At 37.1% G+C, this 23,624-nt stretch overlaps 1 protein-coding gene across 1 annotated transcript in view; it reads right to left on the reverse strand.

The window, feature by feature from the left end:
- ABCA13 (ATP binding cassette subfamily A member 13) overlaps window positions 1-23,624 on the reverse strand; it is a 152,908-nt gene that overhangs the window by 81,661 nt on the left and 47,623 nt on the right. Inside the window, exons 22-25 of the mRNA XM_087747914.1 lie at window positions 22,287-22,483; window positions 21,354-21,511; window positions 20,700-20,930; window positions 14,006-14,096 (exon numbers count right to left, since the gene is read on the reverse strand). Coding sequence (XP_087604040.1) covers window positions 14,006-14,096; window positions 20,700-20,930; window positions 21,354-21,511; window positions 22,287-22,483 — 677 coding nt within the window. The remainder of the gene's footprint in view (window positions 1-14,005; window positions 14,097-20,699; window positions 20,931-21,353; window positions 21,512-22,286; window positions 22,484-23,624) is intronic.

The raw sequence follows: 23,624 nt of genomic DNA on the forward strand, positions 1-23,624 counted from the left end.
ACACAGCCACCCGCTCACCCTTCCCTGCCAGTGAGTTGGGGGAGAGAATCTGAAGAGCAAAAGTAAGAAAATTCATGGGTTGAGATAAGAACAGTTTAATGACTGAAATAAAATAAAATAAAACAACAACAATAATAAATTGTAATGAAAAGGAAAACAATGAGACAGAGAGGAACAAAACCCAGGAGAAATAAGTGATGCAACTGCTCACCACCCACTGACCAATGCCCAGCCTGTCCCCAAACACCAATCACTGCCCCCAGGCCAACCCGCCCCAGTTTATATGCTGAGCATGACGCCATATGGTACGGCATAGCCCTTTGGCCACTCTGGGTCAGCTGTCCTGGCTGTGCCCCTCCCAGCTTCTTGTGCACCCGACAGAGCATGGGAAGCTGAAAAGTCCTTGACCAGTGTAAGCACTGCTTAGCAACAACTAAACCATGAGTGTGTTATCAACATAACTCATCCTAAATCTGAAACATAGGACTATGCCAGCTACTAGGAAGAAAATTAACTCTATCCCAGCTGAAACCAGGACACTAAAGCACTGATGTCTGTCACTCCACAACCTTGTGGAGAATCCCCTTCACAACTCGCATCTCCCAAGCCCTTTTCCTCAAGCCAGACAGTTGACTGATCAGAGGATTTCCTTCCTTTATCAAAGACATTCTTATTGCTCGATACGACGTGTTTAATATTTTAGCACACTGAAGACCACTGAAAGGACAGCATGAAGTATGTAACTAATTCCTATTGGAAAATTAAGAAAGAACCAACATAACCAGAAAAATGTGCTGAATGCTCTCACCAAAAATCCCAACACCGAAACCTCACAACCCAAAAGACTGTCCCTAGAAAAACTACCAGCAAACTTGTAAAGTAGCCTCTTTAAGCTCCTTATTTTTGTATATCCCAGAGAAATGGGTATGAACAAAAGTTCACCTGTAGGCAAGAAACTTAGGAAAAGAATGGGGCAAACTTCATTCAAAATACCCACCCTCTATTTAGAAGAAATAAATTCTAAAGTCAGGCCTAAACACAGCAGCTATGATCTACCCACAGCAAGGTGTATGAGGCTGAAGAACTGGTAGGGCTCCATTGTACTTAAATCTCTTAGAGGCAGGAACACTTTACAGTACCCTCATGCAACTGGTTGAAGGGGAGATACATCTGACCTTCACTGGCTAAACGAAAGACACAGCCAGGTAAAGTGCTTTTGTGCAGAAGGAAAAATGTAAAACATGCAGGAGTTAGAGGACAACAAACCTCCATCCATAAAATAATTTCCTTTACTGTTTCTTGCCCCATTGTTAAGTGTTTGATCTTAGACATCACTGTTTGCATCCAGGATTTTCATTCAGGTTTGTTGCAGGTGGTAAACACATTGTACAGACTCACATAAGGCACATAATTAAGTGGTAATAGAAAATGCATTGCTAGTATCCACCAGAGAAAAGGAAAGAAACAAGACAAAGGTATAGCAGGGTTTTGTCCCCTTCCTTACCGTTCTTTTATTTTAGTTTTTCACAAAGCACTATGACATAATCTGAAAAAATGTATAGTGCAACACATAACACATGTCAATTTGTTAACAAATAAATGAGCTGCAGTCTTCTTTTTGTTGGGAGAAGAGGAACAGTTAAAATGAGGAATTTTCCAGTCATGGTTTCACATGAAATATGACTGATACAAACACTTTAAACACCAATCTAAAATACTCTGCTCCTCTTGCGCGCTGACGCACCTTAACCCTACCTTCCATGGGATAGCTTTGGGGTGGCTAAGTAGCAAACTGAGAAATAATTAAAACCAGGGCTAATTTTGGGGTACTGAATAACCCAACTGAATAGAACACATTATAGTTATCAAAATAATGAACTGAATAGAATACATTATCTAGCAGGGCTAAACAGTAGAGGTGAAAATGTGGAATCACAGCTTCAACACTGCAGACATCTCTGCAGCAAATGACTACCCCAAAGAGACTGATTCCTGCCCCCCAACCTCTTCAACTTTTGTATGGATTACTAAGTGAACTTGAACAGAGTCCATTTGAATCTACCTCTTCCTACAGCATTCCAACATCAGAAAATGCTGCTGCAAAAGATCTACAAAATAGTCAGAACAGGAGACTTTTAGTGTAAGAAAGAGTCCAACTCAACATGTTTACTCATTCTTTCCAGACATACCATAGTCTCATCCACATTACGAATATCATCCTTTAATTTCAAGAACTTGCATTTTTTCAAAGTTGGAACATACTATTACCTATATTGTATAAACAAATAGGTGAGAACCATTAAATGCAAGCCAAATATTTCCTAGCAGTTATACAAATTAGATAAAAACTAAAAAATTAGATCCTAATTTTCCCTTCCTTTACATCTTCACAGACATCCATGACTATTTATAGTATACATTATAATTTTATCATGTGAAGTATTAATTTAGGTATCTGTAATGCCCATAAGATACAAAGAAGGTAAGCCAGCCTCCTGAATTCACATATAACTAAAACTGAAATACACATAGTGTTTCCTGACCATTTTGACATTCTATTTAATGCAAGAACACCCAGTCTCATACCACTGCAAAAATCCATTAAACTTTCTCATCACTCATATCAAAATAACAGAAAATCCTCTAAAAGTATAAATGCCACACCATGCAACAGCACCTCGTGTGGTAATAGATAAGAATTTTAGAACAGATGTACATCACAGCCACTCTCTATTTTAAGGGTAAATTTGGGGAAGCAAAACAGTCCAAATGGCATTTAGCAAGTAAATGTGGTAGGTAGAAAGTCAGTGAACTGAGACCTCTACTTTTAATTTATGGACCTGATTTATAATCTTACCTTCCCCAACCTATTTGTCTGTTTTATCTGCTCATTGCATTCAGCCTTAAAACTAGATTGCAAGCTGTCAAAGGTAGTGAGAATCTGTTTGTTTGGGTTTTTTTTTTTTTTTTAATCCTTATTATTAGTCCGTAGGGTGTCTGGAACACCAGGGCTTGACTTCAGACTGGGTTTCTAATGTACTGCTGCTAGTATAATAAACAATAATAGCTGCCACAACAGCTAGGAAAAAAACCAACACCCTAGTTGCTGCTGAAGTGTTAGCTGATGTCAAAACACCACTTGTTGTTTTTACTAGTATGAAAATGGGTAGGCATGTAGTCATGACAGAAACTCCACTGAGCATATATTTATTTTGGAATGTAACACTGTTAGTGAATGGTACAAGCACCTACTTCGGTTATAAAAGCACTGTCACAACTTTCAACTAAGGGAATTAATTTTCTAATACGAAATAGTCAGTTTTTTTCCCTTCTCTAGTCAGAAGCACACAATTAGTGCACAAGCATAAAGACATGGGAAACAACGTTGCTGCCTTCCTACCCATTACCTTGCAGACCCCAAAGGGAACCAAAAAGGGTTGTCACACTGACAGCCAAGCTGATTTGATGAATGGCCATCTAAACTAGTCTGGTCCTGATGAAAGAGAAGGACACATTGCTGAATACACTGTTCCCATAATTCATAAATACACAGTTTCCTTTCTTTCTACAGCTGTGACTTTCAGTGCCTAATACAATCTCTGTTTTTACATCTCCATGTTTTCTTCTGTTTTGCCTTGGTTTATATCTCATCTCTACATTTTAGTTGGGGTTGCTGCCAGCCTAAACCATACCAAAAAAGAAGTTGGAATTAAGCACCAAGTATTTTTTAGCTTTGTGTGGAGAACTCTACTGTGGCCAGAGCACCGTCATCTGATGAGATGGGCATATTCTTTGGAAACTAATAAAAGACAAATATTCAGCCAGGTGGACACAATCCTATCATGCCCTGGAAAGGAAAATTACTGTAATTTTGGGAGCCCTAATTCTCTGATTCTGAGTTTCTGCATGATTAACTTGCAATATCAACAAATATGCTAATTTCAATTTCAGGAGATAATTTTCCAAATAGATATGCTTTTATTGTAGTACTATCTTCCCTGCAGTGATGCACCTGCAATAATTGCCATGTGGAGGAGGGGACAAGAGGAGGAACAGTTGAAAAACAGGCACAGAATGGTGGCTACAAAATGGAAGCGTATTTGCACCTTCTGCCTGTAGCCTTTAGAAGTACAAAAGCAGAGGAGAAGTGCAGTCTGTCAGAATTGCCAAAAAAAGATCCAAACTGATTTCATATATATATATGTGTGTGTGTGTGTGTATCTATCTCTCAGAGTTGGCAGAGAGAAAGAATACATTTGTATATGCACAGGCAGACATCCATCAGATACATCTTCTGCGCTAGAACACACCCTCTTATTACAATACGAAGCACACTTTTTGAGATCAGTTCCTTTTCTTTGTAGAGGTGTAAGTAAGTACTTAGAAAGCTATTAGAATTTAACCCACTGAATTCAACCTGTAGACTCATGTTACAACATTTCAAGATTGAATCTAATGTAGACAACAGGGCTACAACCCACTTTTGCTGTCTTTGGTGAAGATTTGGTGAAAGAGCAGGACAGCAATGCAATCTAAGTATTCTCTCTACCACAGCACTTAATATCTTAGCATATTCAAACTACACAGATTAAATGTAGCAAGGGTTGAAGGAACTATATATTCAAACTAGGTGTTCTCAAGTACTTCCCACTGGTAACTTGCTTCCCAGAAAGGGGACTTTTAAATTGTAGCTATCCAGTTTTATACTGCAGATGACTTTTGTTAGGCACTGTATAAAGCACTCTGGAACAAGCCTCCTGGAATTGCTGAGAGAAAACTCAGACAATAAATGGAGCAAACCTCTTCAGCAGGGCCAAGATTTCACCCTGATAGACAAGTACATTCTTAGTCACTTTGACTTTCACAATTTGTGCAAGTATTAGCTTAATATGAACAAAGTACTTGGTCTAAAATATTGCAACTTCCATAATCAAGAATATTTTTAGACAGTATCTCTACCGGAGTTATTCTATTAACAATAAAATCATATCAGAGTTCGTGCAGGGAAATAATTCAAAACTGAAAGATGACCGAGTTCTGCAGGAGGCATGTTTTATTCAGATGCACAGCTATAGCAAACAATTGAAAAATGTATTTGATGAATAATCTCTTTCCTCAGGCATTCTGGTATCTCATAAATAGTGGTATTAAACAGCTACAAGGATCTTGATTAACAGAACCAACTGTTCCATTTTTTTCCAATGCCTCCAATGAATATGGTAACCTAGATAAACTGCAAAAACAGATCAAGAGACAGATAGAAAGAGAAAAAATGATATGAGCAAAAATTTCCACCTATACAAAAGTCCAACACCAGGTCTAAGTATCATAAAGTCCCGCTTACATTAAGGAATTAACTGGCAATAGTGTAATATACAAACCTTATCAAGGTGTCACCTTGTGACCTATATAAGTTCATTGCATGAACAGTTAGAAAAAAGAAGTGCACTCCTAAGTGCTGGCTGCTCGGCATACTGTCTTTCATACTGAATCTACTTTGGATGTTGTCCCTGTAACTCCTAAACCAGTTTTTTATTAGCTTTGAGAAACGAAAACCTTGTAGTCCTGCAGAATGTTGTTAATATTGAGAAAACAGATGTGTAACTATTGATAATGTCTTTGTGGGGTTTTGTAACACAAAAGAAACATTTTAGTAACAGAGCAGGGACAATAATTTCACCAAAGGAGACAGATACTTTTGAGAAGGTACTGTACACATGAAAATCTAGTTTCCAGTAGAAGTATCAACCTCAAATACAGCCTCGTTAGCACAACTAAGATGTGTACCACACCTTCTACGTGCATATTTAACCATTAAATGAAGTAAGATGTTAAGACAACTCCATGAAGCCCTTTCCCGAAGTAATGTTCCCTTTCAGAATGAAAGGTAAGTATACTTAATCTTGATGAGCATTTCTTAAAAAAATTGACCATTGACATTAAATAACTTACATAATTGAAGTTAAAGTATCTGTATTTTCTGGTGCAACAGCATTAACAAAGCAAAGTTATATTTTAAAATATTTGTGTGCATGTGTGTACATACACATACATTATTTTCATCTATAAAAATATATTAATATATACACACAGAGGCACGCTTGGAAAAAAATATCTATAAAATATATACTCCACCTGTAAGCTAAAGGAAGGCAAGGAACCACCACAATTTGTACATAAAACAAAAAGACTAACTATTAACAACAATTTTCTGACACTATATGTGTGACTTTTTATTAATTATCTAAGAATCAAAATTTCCTCCAACACATAGGCCCCATATTATGAGGGGGAGAAATAATCAGTTCATCTTGAACGTGAGAAGTAAATGCTATTGCTAGAAAATTCCTACTACTGAGCAAGAGAGCATAAGCCAAAAAGGATTTAACTATTTAAGTTAGCAAGAAAATATTACTACAGGTGTAACAAAAGCCACATTAGTGTTACACCAGGCAACCCATCATTGCTGTTTAACTTTCAGTTGCTTCTCAGATAACAGATCATCACATAATCCAGATATTGAATACAGATTTTTGAAGATGTTGCAAAGGTGAAAAAAGTAGAATACCTTGAAAAAGTGCAATCGGGTCATTCTCAAAAGCAATAAGTGAACACAGGAATACTGTCTGCCAAATCTCATTTATCCTCTGAGGAAGAGTTCTACTTCTCTTATATTCTTTTCTTTTTTCCTTTTTTTGGGTAAAAATTATTTAGGAGTGATTACAACATGAAACGGAAGACAAGCAGTCCTGCAGAGTGGAGAACAAGACTCCTGAATATTTCATTAAAAGATGGGATTTTAAAAATACCATGAAAGATCATAAAGGCTGTCAACACCCCGTTCCTGTCTGCAGCTGTTGTAATAGCCTCAACAAGATACAGGAACTAAAAGAAAACAACAGGAAATCCTGGAGTGCAAAGGAAAGGTTGGAGAACGAGAGGCAGAAAGGAACAGTAGCAAGTCTGAAGGAAAACAAAGCCTGTATGAAGAAATATACTGTCAAGAAGAAATCAAAGAAGGGCTTATAGGCAAGACATAAGAGCTACACAGCTGAGATGATTTGATCACTTGGTTTTCAAGATGTTAAGGAAGTTCACATTCTAACAATAACCTTTGGATAAATAAAGCATTCGTATTGCACCCACAACTATCTGTATCCTTTGTCCTTCAGCTCAAAAAAATATCTGAGCATAGTGGATGAGCTTCCAAGCTACCTCATTTCTGAAACAAGCACTACTAATAATTAACATGACAATCTAGATTATGACAAAGGCAAGGCAGCAGATTGTTGGAAAGACCAGGTTCAAAATATTCTCATACATCGACATCAGGCAGCAAGAGCCGAAAGATGTTAATAACAAACACAAATTTCTGTTTAGAAAGCATTTGAGATATGTAGAAATTCAAGATATAGTCATCACCATCAAAAGTTACATGCATATCAGTACTGGTGACCCACAACTTCAAAAAAAGTCTCTCTGATGATTCTGTTTCTTCTAAGCAGGATAGAAAAAGCATCATCTCTACCATCACAAGATGGAGTGATGCAACAACTTTCCCCATTCATTTTCTATTAGTTAGAAACTGGAAATACTCAGTAATCTTAAGACCAAAATCTGAAGTCTGAATCTATATCTATAGCACAACACATTACTTCAGGCATACCCTTCAGTCTAAAAGAGATTCATATGTTTTAAAAACAAGTAAAAATACCAAATTAGACAGTGAAGGAAAGCAGCTACTACGTCTCACAGGTGACCTTTTATGGAACCAACTCAATTCCATCAAGAGAACACATTCATGAGCAACTAATATGATTTTCAAAATAGACATTTCAGAAGGGATTATTGTTTTGTTCTGTATGCTCTAGCACTTACAGAAAACTGTAGGTTTTTTTCAAGTGAGCCCCCTTTTTGACAGGTGCTTTACTGACCGTTTTTCTTCTCCAGAGCTGAAGGGAACAAAAGGCCTCTATGAGGAAGGCAGGCAGGGTTCACTTCTTTCATTTGCCAGCAGTTAGGTGATGAACGTGAGGACAAGGAGGTGGAGAACAGGAAATGGATCAGCTTCTTGGCATTGTAAGAGTACTTCCCCTTACTAGAAAACAGCTGTCTTTCCATTGTTTTTCTAATAGCCCTCTGATGTCTGAGCCTGTCTGACAAAAAACCCAGGATGTCCATACTGTGGATGGAAAGTGGAAAAGGACCAGGCAGCAACCACAAGGAAAGCAACTGGAAGGGAAAATGTTTGGATGAGAGACAAAAGTAGTTGGTGAAAAGAGTGGAACACATTTGAGGCAAGTGGAAGAACCTGACCATTTACTTTCAGGAGGATAGGAGTTACAGTTATGCACTTACTGAGAAAGTAAATTTCTGTAAACCTTAAACAAGTTAGATGATCTTATTTTTGAGGTTGGATATCTTTTTGTGACTACTGGTAGGTAACATTATAAGGATGCTTCATCCTCATTCTATGCTTCAGACAATCCTGAAAGGGTGACAAAAGGAAAAGGAAGCAAGATTCAGCATTAAGGACTATAAAGCTAAATAATTGGAAGAGGCAAAATTAAGTTTTCGACATATGCTAGAAGCACAAGAAACTAATTAAAACAACAATAAAAAACCTGAAGGAAAATATAATGTATCCAAGATTTTTAGACCAGCTATTTTGACACTTCTTTGTCACGGTCTAGTGCTGAATTTAAGTGATGGTATCATCTATACTATTAGACTACCAGAAGACTGGAATGTATGCTGTATCTTCTCCTTATCAGGACTTGGCAAAAATATGAAAATTTCAATATCAGTCTTCATGTCAGCAGCCACTTTTTCCAAACAGAGCCACTGCTATTTATTGTCCACAGTTTTCTACTCAGAAATCAAGTTACATTCTGCAAGGAGGAACATTAAAATCATTCTTATATTCTTTTAAACGAATTTTGTAGGAAAATGAAAGAAGGGAGTTCCACTTAAAAACTGAAGTTGTGATATAACTTCAAACATATTATAACAAATACTCTGCCAACCCTTACTTTGTAATTACAAGGAACTCAATTTGTCATAGTGGATTAAAAGCTCCCCTCTAAGAATAGAAGAAACCACTTGATCACTTGATCAACAGACATCAAATTCCACTCTGTAACCCATGTGCAGAAATCAATAACACCTTTTACTGTAGCATATTTTCTGCAAAGGCCCCAGACTTGTGTCAAATGCACCAGGAACATATTTCACTGGGTAGACTAACTCTAACTGTTAATTAACCTCTAGGAGAGGTGCCTGCCTTCAGCTTCCAGCTATTTATTTCTGTTATTTCTTCCTTTATTCCATATATCACTTCTTCCCCCATAAAAGTTAGAACTATACTTTAATAAAGAGTATTTTTTACACATTAAAAAGACCAGTCTTCTTAAGCAACCACTTCTCTATCTTCTTTTTGATAAACTACATTAACTGAGCCCTGATGGTGCCTTTATAAGGACTTCACCTCCAACCTCCAATATTAACTCTTCTCTGTTCCCTTTCCAAATTCTCAACTTTTCCTTAAAGACGTTCAGACTTAAAAACATGGACACAAAAGTTGTACATAGTACTGTAGCATCAGTCTCATCAATTTTGTACTGGTAGTCAAAGTGACCTCTTCACGTCCTTTTGTACATTAAAGTGAAACATAAATCGTCTCAGCCATGCTGTCTTAAAACACTTTTTCACCAGGATTAGTAGGTAACTTTCAAAGGCAGTGTTTTCCAGGATATTACTCCCCATTACATAGATTTGTCCAGCATTTGGCTTAATTAAAATGCACTTTATTTAGAATAGATTCAGCTTTCCAAGTGATCTAACTCACTTTTTAGGACTGGTCTGACTCATTACCATTCTACCAATCCCTTGCAGCAGTCACTTTTTTTTTTTTTTCATAAGCAAGGTTATATTTACTTCTGTATCACTGATTAAAATAATCAAAAGGCAGAGTTGAAACCCAGTGAAAATTCACTGAAAGCTCTTCAGTTTGATGTTTTGCTAGTGATGACTGCTTTTTGTGAGCTACAATTTCTTAATTAAATTATCTTTCAGATGTGCTTTATAAGTACTGTATATTGTTTCTCTCTTAAATCCTAATAGGAACAACGTAACATTTTGCCCAATATCCTTCAAAATGGCTAACACCAGCTGCTTCAGAGAAAGGTTTAAGCAGCCATAAAAATTATTTATACATCAACCTGCTTCCACTCCAACACTTTCAGTGGCTAACTTACCCAAGAAGTTCAAAGACATATAAACTTTAATAGCACTTCTGTTACTCTAGCTATTCACATTATATACACACTAATAACCACTCTTTGGCTTTTTTAAACATATTACCACAATCTTAGTCTCCATAAATTTTTATGGCAATGAATTTCAAATGTTATGTATCACTATGTGAAAAAGACAATTTTATCCATTTTGAATTTCCTACAGTTTAGTTTCACTATATCTCAGGTTCCAACTGTATTTTACTGCCAGAAGAGATTAGATCCAAAATTGGTATCACCCAAACATTTTTAAGACGTAGAAAACTACAAAATTAATTAATTTGGCTCTTCAGCAAGATATCCGAATATCTTAATTCTGCAGTATTGGTCCCTTAATGATCCAATGAGCCTACTCTCAACCTATTGCCTGCTTTTGCAAATGCTCAGAATATTTTGTTATTCATCCATGGTTAGCTATTCACCCCTTAGACTTGCTCTTAGCCCTCCTGATTATTTTTGTACATATACTGCCTGCTGTAGTTTATGATAATTTTATTGGACTCCATAGAGTTGGTTTCTCCATTTTCTCAAGGCTATGTGGCTCAAATGATCTTGTCATGCAGTTATTGCAAGCTTAGTCTAACCTTTTTTCTGCATGCTCTGTATACATCTACAAAACAATAACCATCCATCGTCTGCCCCAGCTGTGTAGAAATTAATTATGCATGTCTGTATTATAATATATGCATGTATTATGCCTGCACACATAGGCATTCCCTGACTTAAAAATAAATTGTTAACTGTTCTCGCCAAAAGGTGAGTTTTATTCCAAGGTTTTTTCATTAGAATAAAACTAAAAATTATGAGTAAAACTTCCACAAAGGAAACTTAAACCACTAGAAATTACACAGTGTGCTTTGTATCTTTAAAGTTACCAATATTAAAATTGTTACAACTAATTTAATTAATGGACTGCTACTTACCTCTAATATTTGCAATTAGAAAGGGTCAAATAATTCTGAGTTTATTTTACACTATTGTGGTGCATTGACTCTGGCCAGCAGCTAATCACCACACAGATGCTCTCTTACACTCCCCCTCCTCCAGCAGGATGGAGGAGAACATAGGAAGAGAGAAAGCGAGAAAACTTGGGGGTCAAGATAAAGACAGTTTAAGAAGTGAAGGAAAAAGAAAAGAAAAAAAAAAAACAAAACACAAAAAAAACAAGCAATGCAAAAGCAATCACTCACCACCTCCCACAAGTAGACTGGTGCTCAGCCAGTCTGGTAGCAATGGCTACCTCCCCAAAAAACTCTCCCCTCAGTTTTTACTGCTGAGCATAACACTATATGTCATTGAATAACTCTCTGGTCAATTTGGCTCAACTGTCCAGGTCGTCCCCTCCCAGCTTCTTGCTCACCCCTCAAGTCTACTCACCGCAGGGAGACGGGACAGAATGGGAAGAAGGGAAAGCCTTGACACCGGCAAGTACTGCTCAGCAATAGCCAAAACACTGCTGTATTATCAACACCATTTTAGTCACAAATCCAAAACATAGCACCATAAGGGCTGCTATGAAGAAAATGAACTCCATTCCAGCCAGACCCAGTATAATAAGACACTGTAAAACATAACTAGAAATTATCAAAGCTCCAACTTCAGTGAGATACTGTCATATTTTGCTGAAGTGATGTCTCTTGCCTGGTTTTGGCATTTGTCATCAGCCTAAATCATGTACTGATTTTCTGCAGTTTCTTTTAAGAAAGGACATACACACCACTCCACTATACTGGTCTGGAAGACAAGAGACAACATTCTGATTTCTGCACAATCCTGACACCTCAAGGGCTCAGTACTAGTAAAGGATAGCCAATACCGCTGCTTGCGCTCAGATCCATGCTTTGTCAAAGCAGGTCTCTAATCCAAATTCTTTTACAAATCAAATAGCAGCATCCTGTGATCTTCTCAATAACCCAGCTGTTTGCTCTAGGGGGTTTTGAAAATTCATTAGACTACTTTGACAACAGAAAGTTTGGCTGCCTTTGAATCTGCTTTCAAAGACAAAATTATACAGGTCAAGCTATTGCCCATGGAGTATTCTGGTTAGCTTTGACAATGATGGATACCTTTCATGACTATTTCCCAGATTCTTTATGCCTACACTTCACAACTGTCCTTAATGATGAATGACAGTCATCTACAATGAATGACAATTTTCCAGTACTCCCATCCCCAAAGAAATGGCATTATCGTCACATTTTCTTGCTATAATTTATCAGACTGAAAAACACAGAGTCTCTGATTACTAGATTCTTTATTAATGTAGTAACTTGAACAAATACTAAGCTATGTGTTTTGAAATGTGGATGGTAAAAGATATCAAGTCGTTAGGTACAGTATACTCCGTTTTCATTACTTTAGGAACTGTAAATCTTACTCTTTAATGAAAATGCAATGTAGAGAAGATAGATTGTTTTGATTTTAAATTGGTTCAGATATCCTAGCTGAGCCTTGAAGAAATACACAACTGATTGTTATAAAATAAAGCGATATTCAAAGCTGTATTTTGAATAAAAGTCTTGTTCTCACCACTCACAGGAGTGGATATTTTATTTCCTTAGTGAGGGTTTTTAGCTATATAGTTACATCTTCATTGATTCAACAGGGACTGAAATAGTCCAGCAAAAGAGACCCTCTGGAAAAAATCATCCAGTCAAGTTTGCACTTTGTGAAAAAAGGTCTCATCTTAGGCCACAGTTCTTGGCACTGATTACTCATTACTGGCAGATCCAATTGGATTTAGCTTAACAAATAACACAAGCTTAGTTCAAAATTATTGTTTCCATTACTGTAACAATGAAGGTCCCCAGTCACAGACCAGGACCTCTCTGTGCCTGTGTTCTATGGAAACAAAACAAAAAGGACGGAACACATAGAACACGTTTGACATCTAACCGAAGACAACTGTAATCGAGATATAAATCATCAAATAGAAAGAAACATGGTACAGCAGAAGCATGAGAATCCCAGGAACAATGAGAAAATATTGATGAGCTTGGTGGGTACTGTCATTGGAAAACTTGAGTTTTGCATTTTACAAGGTGTCACATTAGTGACTTCTAAGAAGAGTTTTTAAGGAGAGCAAGCTTCCTAAGGTTTCAGAAATGTTAACAAGGACCTCCTCCCAGGCTTGCAGGGCAGGAAAATAAAAAGCACAAAGGAACTTGTTTTAAAACAAACAAACAAACATGTAAGGGAACCCGAAATAACATGCCACCTGAGAGGACAAATGATCTTCTTGGGGGGGGGGGGGGGGGGGAACAGCTTTTATTTTTTTTATTTGCACATGGATGGAGATGAACACACCTTTTTAATAGCTTACAGATTTTATAGCTGTGGTATATCCCAGAAATATTTATCCACTGTCACTATGAGTCAAAGAGGGTAATTAGTTGCCGGGGGCTGGTAGGAAGCAGTACATTAATGCTGTTACAGCAAGAGAATGCTTGTGTGCATGTGTATGCATAGTAGAAGGGTGGGAAGACAACTGTAAAGTGATACTGAAGTGAATCACAGTAGACATATAAAAACCTACTACCCAAGGCAGATCATGTGACACGTACAAAAAAAAATATTACTAGATGGCAGCAGGCAGTATTCCCCATTTGCTTGTGCATTCCTCAACTTTGGGAACTTTGCGCATGTTTATCTTTGCATTTGTGTTCTTTATAAGTCTGGCTGCTTCAAAAGGTACCTAATTTTCTACTTACAGGCTGATTCTGCACCATTTGTATGGTCCAGTTGTGCTGCCTGTGGAACATAGGGCATCTTCTCTGAGTCCTGCAGTAGCTTCAGAAATACCTTTCATGAAATAGGAAAAAAATAATTTAGAATCCATTTTCTAAAAACTACTTTATATATATATGTCTCTCCCCAGCCATCCAGGTTGTCAGATATTAGTAGTGGCTGCTGTAGCCACCCTGCTGGAATGACTATAAAATTAGTCAAGGTCTCCAGCGGACGAATCCTGGGCATAAGGGGAAAGGAATAAATGCCAACAGATCCAAAAGAAGCTATGCAAACCATTGTTGGCCCATGCACACTTCTATCTGCAAAGATATTTCAATAGACTGGCTACCCTTGACTGACATTTTATGCACCTGAGCTGTGGAACTCAGTTGCTGCAGTTTTTACCAAGAGCGTATTGACAGCTTCAAGTCTCTTCTGATACTCCAGCTAGAAATCTGTGCGCACAACTGGAACTGCTACCAAAGAGTTCTAGTCGTACTAGCACAACTAAAGCTAATGTGCAAAATCCTACAGAACTGAAAATCCACAGAGGAAATGTCCATAGATTTATGCAAGCATGCAGGCAATAATGCTATTGAAAGACATTTAAAGGACAATACAATCAGCAGGCACATTCCACATTAATAAAGTCCTGTTTAACTAGCACTGTGGAGAGGACTGGGCAACAGCGCATATTTTTGTATTATAACCATTAGCATGCATACGTCAAATTGGGAGAAAATGATAGGATCCATTACCTGAAATCACCGTGGGAAAAAACAAAATTATTTTTTTACAAAAGTAACAATCTAAAAATCTGCACTAGAGTAAATTTGTAAGGGTTGGATCTTCTTAAGCAGAGGGACACACATCAGAGGGGAGTTAAAGATAACATTTTAAAAAAACAGCAGAACTCACTAACTTCATAATCATGAGATCTATTTAAATGGTATATACACTTTGCCAAATAGCTTTGTGTTTGACCTACTATTTCTTGCTTAATCCTGTTTCACAGTTCTGTCCACATAAAGTCCTTTGAATTTCATAGGGATGTATTTCATTTATCAGTCCCTCAGCCTTGCAGAAGCTTGGAACAGCTTTCATAGTGAGTCAGTTATTAACACTCACCCCACTTCTTGTAAGCTCAAATGAAAAATAAAATTAACGTTTTCTTATCTTAACCTGAACTGCAATTTAAACAGTGGTCTAGGAACTTCAGATAAAAAGAAAGAAAAGAAAAATCAACAGAAAATACAGCTACCATGAACACCTCTAATTGAACAGCAAAAGTACAACCAAGTTTTGTTTTTTCTTGATGAAAGCCTTCTCTTGCTTTCTCTTCTCTGTTTGCGTTGAGCTGCAAGACTTAGATTATAACTACAGTGCAACTTTCAGAAATCATTAAGAAACCATTTATTTCTTCCCACAAAAGAGCCTGATATCAGCTATAGCAAAAAATTCCTTGTTTCCAAGGAGCTCATACAATAGACAATAAAAAACAGTCAATTTGAAGTACTTTATAGTTGTGGAAAGATATTTCTTAACTTGCTACGGTCTGACTGTTACATAAACCATATTTTGCTTAGTCAATATAATTGCCATTTAACAGTGGTTATTGATTGCATTTGTTACCTACTAACTTTCAGGGAACACTTTTGGCCATTAACAACTGCAAGGCCAGAAGAAATTAATATCTCCTGACATTTCTATATTAGACCCTGGAGGGGGATCCCAAACTGCCCAAAGCCACATTCTAATTTGTTGCCTTAGACCTGCTTGCTGATGGCTCCTCTGCACACCAATTCTGTCAAGCAAACCAAGCTTATTCAAGGAAACTGAACCGACTAAAACCACAAAGGAACTGCTCCTCTCTGGCTAGGACAAACGCTACACTACAAAATGTTGCCTGCATATACTCAGTTCAGTGTCAAAATTCCTACTGCGGTTGCAGACAGACATTTTCTTCTTTAATCACGTTAAGTCACTCGAAGAGAGGATGTAACTATGCCTTAAAAAAGAAACAAAACCACCAATCATTTTTCTAATACATACTACTGTAGCTTCACTGACACAGCTATTCTGATACAGCTGTAGAGGCAGAAGGCTACCTGCATTGCCCAGTCGTCCCCCATAGTATCCAGGCAGCTCTCGAACATCCCATTAAGGATGGTAATCATTAGGGACCATACTGTACAGAAGAAATGACAATTTATCTAGTATTGCACAGGATATTGTGGACAAAACAGGATATTGTGGACAGAAGTAGCATTTCCTGCACCTCCTCTAAGCTGTACTAGACAGCTACTCTCTGATTTCTTTCTGATTCCTTCTTTGGGACAGCATCAGAAAAACAAGCCTGGTTCACTGATACAGTGGACAGTATCCTTGACACTGCACTGTAGAGCATGGGGGAGAAAACAACCAACACCTATAGACAGTCCTTTATCATCTAAAACCACTGACTGATATTTTAGCAACAATTCTGGGCCCTCCTATCCCACAAATCGCATGTGTATCCTAGGTATTTTGCAGTGGGAAAGTGTTAATTGCTTGAATTGCTTGCTGTCAGTTAATTTGTAACAAGTATCTGCAAAAAGAGTAGTCAAAATTGTGTGTGGTAACATATTAAGTAATTTAAAAGCCATATAAAAGTCCCTGAAAAGTAAGCAGCACATAGAATTAGGATCACATGGAAGCAGTGTTTAACATTTTCCCAACATGTTTTTGTAGACCTTTTCACTAGGACAGACAGACCCGTCTGAACATATCAGTGAGCACAGAGCAGTGCTAAATACTCATTGTTCCATACTTGAACCACTGGTAACACTCAACCAAATACTGAAATCTGAAAATCTCCCTTTTAAGAAATATTTATGTTCCACTTGGGAAATGTGTATATTCTGCATAATTCAGCATCACTGAATTTTCTTCAGTAACTGAGCAGTACTAGGGCAAGTATCCCTAGGAAGATTCTAAGTTTTAAATCTACATATGTAATCCATGTTTTACCTTAAATAACTTCCCTATGCAGGAGCCAATTTTCCTCTTACTACATTTTCTGTTCACGTTGTTTTTGTATTTTCTTCCAGGCAGTCCATGCTGAGTATAGCCTTCTGTAGCTACAGGCCTGTTTCACTAAGCAGAACAATGCAGAAGCAGTCTTAGAGCCATTCACTGTGGATGAGTGTTGACTGAGGAACTTTTGCAAGCAAGTCGATGGTTATCTGCTAAATAGGAACACTTCTGACAGTCAAACTTAGATATACACACACACAGAGGGAGACAGACACTTGGCACTGCTCAAAGCCATAGGAAGAAACTCTGTAAGCTTTTGAGGAAAGTGCTTAAAATAGGTAAGGAGTAGCATGGTTCACTTCCAGCACTTGCGCCTGCGAGCTTGCTCCATGCCAGGCCCTGAAGGGCCGCCACGGATGCTCTTGGAGATGGAGAGAGCAGGTAGTCGTGCTGGCTGTTGAGAAGGACTGCCCTGCTTGCAAGCAGCAGCCAGTGCCCTGTCTGCTTCTTTCAAACCACCAGATTGTCAGTAGGTATAGGAAGTGCTTTTTCCCTCTAGGAAAAAGGTCTGGCCAGATGGCAATACTACAGTGAAAAAGATTAATATGATTGTGCCATTATTAGATGTTGCTAGAGCACTCTCAACAAAACTGTTTCTCATTAGAAGCTACATAGTGTTTTAAGGCTAAAATATTTAAGGAGGTATATGGCTTTCCCTAGAAAGTTTTGGGGCAAACTCTCTGGTCCTTTCAAGGAAGAGAATTTAAAGTAGTACTCCATTAACAGGTATTTTGATGCATCTTATTTTGCAAAGATGTTTCAATGGTTTTGTTCTCTCCTCAAAGCAAAGCAAGAAAGCAAAAAGCTTTGAAACCTCCAGAGTTGCCAAAAAGTGAAACATCGTCCTCTAGAGAGCTCTCAGAATACACTTAATTTAACTAACCACCCTTCTATCCTCCTTTTGCTTCTGCTAACATTCTTTGGATTACAAGCATTGTAAAGTACACAAATACAAATGGTTGGAAAAGATATTTAAAACCTAAAATGAAGCAAATATAATATTAGTGAGATTTGAAAGTGTCAGGAACTGATTTTGTTAGAACTTCAAGATTGCTTTGAAGTATGAATGGAAGCCTGGTTTCCCTTGAACAGTAAGATTTTTAGAGAGTGTGAGTGTCCCTCAGACTGAAAAAGAATAATGGCAAGTGTATGAGAGAACAAAAAGAAAGGATAAAATAAAAATTATAACACATTTCCTTCTTTAAAGTCAGAGTTCTTTGTTTCCAGATTGAATTGTTTGAATAGACTATTCGATTATGTGCTATCCATTTAGTTGCCAATGCAAAGAGGGTTTTGATAAGAAAATGGAGAATTGAGGTTGTAACAACGACTAATGATGAGATGCAGAGATGACAGAAATCACCTCAAATTAATGCATTAAGTCTTCAAGCTGAAGAATGATACATCAGTATCTAATATCACCTTTAAAGCTTTTTTTTAACCACCCCTGCAGAAAACAGCCAAAAGCAAGCTCTAAACTGAATAAGAGATGCAGCACACTGAGGAAGCTTCCTCATGTTCCATGACAACTTCACATTTACTTTACAGATACCAGTTCTGGAAAGTCCCATGATATCCCACAGGGACATAATCAAAAAAGGTTCTCAATATATACATTACCTCAGAATCTATAAAGTCTGGCAGTGAACAGTATTCTTTCTTACAGCATGTTAATCACCCTATATAATTTGAAGGAAAATAACAATTTTTCAATAAGCTTTTTCAATAAGCTTTTGACTTGCCTTGTAGAATTGTATAGCATAAACATAATTTACTTTATAGCATTATGTAAAATGTTTATTAAACTTGTATGATTTATGCCCCCCCGGCCCTTGCCATAGCAAATGCTTGCCACACTAGCTTTATGTACTGTGATCATTTATAAGAGAAAGACTGAAGAGATCCCTTTTTTATTTTTTCCTTTATAAGTAACTCAGTTGTATAGAGCTTAAATTCAAAGGAAACCACATACTTGTTGGTAGGTCATTCTTTGGACTGCAGTTTAAAAACAAATGTGCAAAACCAGATCCTTTATGCTTGTGCAGGGCCCTAAAAACCTATGTAGCAAATCAATATAGTCCTAAAGATGTCTCCCAATGGACCACTTCAGGATACAGCAGCTCCACGTGGTGGCGTATTGGTTCAATAAATTCCATGAACAATTGTCATTTTAGGTTTGCTTGCATTATTGGGGTTCTATTTATATTTTTTCAACAGATTATATAAAGATGAACAATTCTAAACTTGCAAAACAAACTCAGAACTGCTGATGCAGTTTCAAATGTCTGACCCCATTAATTCCCATATGTCTAGCTCACACAGCAAAAATACAATGCATAAGTGATGTCTGACAGGCCTTAAAGTGTATCATCTTCAGAAAACCAGGAAAGATGAGCATCTTCCCTGGGGGATCTTGTGCTCCAGCTGACCACAGTACTACATCATAACATCTCATGCGTTTCCAAGGAAGAGAAGGAGAAGGGATACACCCCTGTTCTATTCTAAGTATTTATTGCTATATATATAAAAAATATCACTTTACAGGAATCTGCATTTCATTATTTTTGTGGGTTTTTTTTTCTAACGTATCTTAAATTTTCTGTAGAAAACAGTCCAACCTTGTCTGTCTTTAACACTATAAAGTAATCACTGGAGAAATCAGTTTCACAAAGTGATACTGAATGAATTGTGCCATCAAATAAAAATAGATGTGTTTTGTGCATCAAAAAAATACTGACATTAGTCTCCATTCATCATGAAGAAGTGGAAAGAAAAATATATTTTCAAAAGGATCTATAATACGGGACTTGAACATTGGTAGTTTAGGGAATCTTGATATTTAGAAGTTATAGTCAAGACAAAAACAGTCCAAGGAAAATAACTTCTCACTGATATGGCTATTTATACAGAGCTAAAATCAAAAGTGATGAAGCAGCATAACAGAGTCTCTTTCTCTGGTCCATTTGGTATATATACACACACATATATGTGTGTGTATATATATACATATATATATAAATGTGTATATATGTTCATATATACATGTATGTAAGCGTCTCTTTCTCTCTCTCTCTAGGTATACACACAAAATACTCTTTAGAGATTTCCCCACACAGTTTTGCTAAGTCCTAAGCTTTAGAACTTTGTAAGTCAGAGAGTATTCTCATCAATTTTTTTTTCCATCTCAAGAGCTACCTGAACTGAACCTCCAGCCTTGAAGTTCAAAGCTCATTCCAATGCTAGAGATCCAGGACAACAACAGTGGTTTTCATTAAATCAATGACACTAAATTTTCCTTAACTAAACGCAGGAACAAACATTTAAAAGTTACACAGTTCCTCAGTGTTCACATCGGATTCTTGAAATAAGTCATAGTAGAGTGGGTGCTGAAATTAACAGTACAACAAAACTATAAAGTATACATACATTTTGCCTGAGGTTTTTTGTTTGTTTTTTTTTGTTTTTTTAGGAAGCATGCTTCTCACAAGAGACTGTTGTGGAATATGAAAGATCATATATACGAAATACAAAAGAGTAGTGGAAGCTAATACAGGATTCTCTAACCAAGAAAATGCCATTACACAGAAAAACTGAAAGTACCTCTTCCAAGGTGGTGTCAGAAATGCCATAGCCAGTCACATGCAGATGATGAAGGCTTTGATCTAAAGCCTGAAAAAGACCTTTTAAAGAGGTCTCATCTGCCTTTTCTGGAATCACATATGTCAGCTCAGTCCCACTGTTCTCTTTCAAGAAGGCTTCTGGGATGTGGGTCTGTACCAAAGATGTGACCCGAACAATATGCTTAGGATCCTGGATTTCAAACACAGAGGGCTATGAGGAAAGAAAGATAATCAGGCACAAAAAAAATCAAATGTTACCAGAAGTATGGGACTTGATAGTAGAATTCATACAGGAAAATTTCCATTGATGAAACTGAATCAAACCTGGGACACAGCGACTACTTCCCAGGAACAAAGAGCACTGAGACAAAGCCTTTTTCACAGCTAAATATTGAAATTCATTATTTTCAAAGATGTCATTGTGTTCTTCTAAATAATGATAATAGTAATAGTAATAATAATAATACCACCCACCCAAAACAACCAATAAAGCTGGTAAAAACATGTTTTGCTGGCTCTCTGATAATCTATATCACACATTACTTCCTGGCAGGGACATACGGCTCCCTTAGAATATACACAGCTATTACTTGTCAGACACTGTTAAGTCCTGTACAGTACATTTTTAGTATACCTTTTTTATGAGCGTTAGACTGTGTCCCTGGCCATATGTTTCTCTCAGATAAGAGGGAGAACCACAGCACCTCAGCTGGCCACGCTGCAGGATGGCAATGTGATCGCTGAGCAGCTCTGCCTCATCAAGATGGTGAGTGGTAAAGATCAGTGTGCAACCTGCATCAGAAAGATTGGTACATGTCTACAAAACCTGGTTTCTAGAGAAACACATCTTGCTTTCACGAGGGTCCTTTAACCTTAAGGGAACATGTTTCAGATCCCTTCAAAACAGAACTGCAAGACACAAACAAAACCCGCGTTCAGATTTACAGTTTGAGTTAGATTCAGGTCTAAACTTGCCTTGTATTATACGTAGCAAGCATTATTAAGCCATTACAACTTTAACCTCGTTTAAGAGCTTAAGAGATTCCTTAAAACCACATAACAGTGTCTGTTTCAATGGATCATTCACTGTGAGCTATTCCAGCTAATTGAGTGCTCACTAGCTGAAGAGTTTGCTTCCCGCAATCAGGTTTTAACCTTATGGCACTTAAAAAATTAATGTACCAAACTGACTGATGAGTCTATTTTCATTAGAAGTATATATGCATCTATATACAGATATGTGCAAAATGGGAAATGAAAACCAGAAAACAATTTTGAGACGCTAACAAAAAAGAAAAAGGTAAGAGAAGAGAAACTTTAGGACAGGATTCAGAACTAAGATCAATCTTGTGTTAGATTGGGCATCTTTCTGTGAGATAGCAGATAATTCTTGTAATCTCACTTGGCTGCTTTAAAGTTTCCCAAGTTTGATTAAATGTTACCTCTGAAATTAATGTATTTAGTTACTGAATAGGAATACTAATATTCTGACCATCCTGTTTAAATTTATTGAAACGGGATTCCAGAAAGAAAAATAAGCAGCAAATTATGTTTATAAGCTTTGTACCAGCTTTGTACTTCAAAAGAACATCCCAGATGCTACGGCGAGAACATGGATCTAGTCCACTGGTAGGCTCATCTAGAACAACTGTCTTTGAGTTTCCAATAAAGGAGATGGCAATTGACAGCCTCCTTTTCATTCCCCCAGAAAGGGCTCCAACAGGTTTGTACTGATGTTGGGATAAATCCACATCTTCCAGAGCTCTGAAATGGGAGTATAGAAATAGGACCAATTTTGAAAAAGTTTTTCCAGTCACATCATGTCCACCCAGAGCAGAATTACTGAAAAGTCACTGTAAATGGAAAGTGAAAAAACCACTACCTCTGACTGATTATACATTTTGGTGACAAAAATGAATAGAAAAAAAAAAAAAGAACACTCTACCTACAAAGTATAAACACTAATCACCACCTGAAATACAAATTCTTAATAAGTATTGTGCAGGATAAGAACAGACAATTTTGAAATTAAGTCCAATAAAATAAATACGAATTTGTCCAACAATTTCAGCAAACTCTAGATTATGGCCTCTTAAACTATGGTAAGATAGTTAGTTTCATGACTTAATCAGTGCTTCAGTTTTTGCAACCACATAAAGAACCTTAAAAAATGCCTGAGTTTTTAGGAAATGTGTAGTCAGTTGAAGTAAATAAGGTGACACCACTGCTTTTTTTTGCCCCCTTTTTTTTTTTTTAAGACATGCTTCTGTGAGGTAAACAGATTAACGATCCCTAGGTAGAATAATACTACCTAATCTAATTCCTGTGTTAAGGACTGGAATGTTACAGACATTGCCTATTCAGCCCTCGCCCTCTGATGATCTTGCATCTGAGCAGTGTGTGGAAACATGCTCAATAAAGGCAGCACTGAAAGACCATCAATTTATTTTTCATCACATTGAACATCCAGTCATTGACCTAAAAGCTTTCAGCCTGGCAAGCAAGACATAAAACGCTCAACAGTCCTAAACTAATCTCCCGAATCATTTGAGTGAATATGCAGTCTGTAAACCACGCCATTTACCCTAAAAGAATTTTCCATTTTTAAGAAAAGAGGTTTCTATAATTGTTGTATAGATATATATCCAGGAAAATTATTCTTAATCTCCTTAGAAGCCATCTTTTTTTGCTTAATAAAAAGCAAAATTTGTTTCATTGTTTTGTTGCTTTTTTAATTTCTCTGAAGTATTTTAAAGCATTCATTGCCTTTAAAAAAAAATAATTTTTTCTTAGTAGCAAGGCCTGCAGAGTCCTGGGTATTCTTAAGTGCCATTAGTATGACAGACTGCTGCTGAAATTGCAATTCAGCAGTCTAAGTACAATAAAATACAGGATATTATTTTGC

The sequence above is a fragment of the Nipponia nippon genome, unplaced genomic scaffold, assembly GCF_047370975.1.
Source record: "Nipponia nippon isolate SJK-2023a ecotype South Korea unplaced genomic scaffold, ASM4737097v1 scaffold_1, whole genome shotgun sequence".
Lineage (NCBI taxonomy): Eukaryota > Metazoa > Chordata > Aves > Pelecaniformes > Threskiornithidae > Nipponia > Nipponia nippon.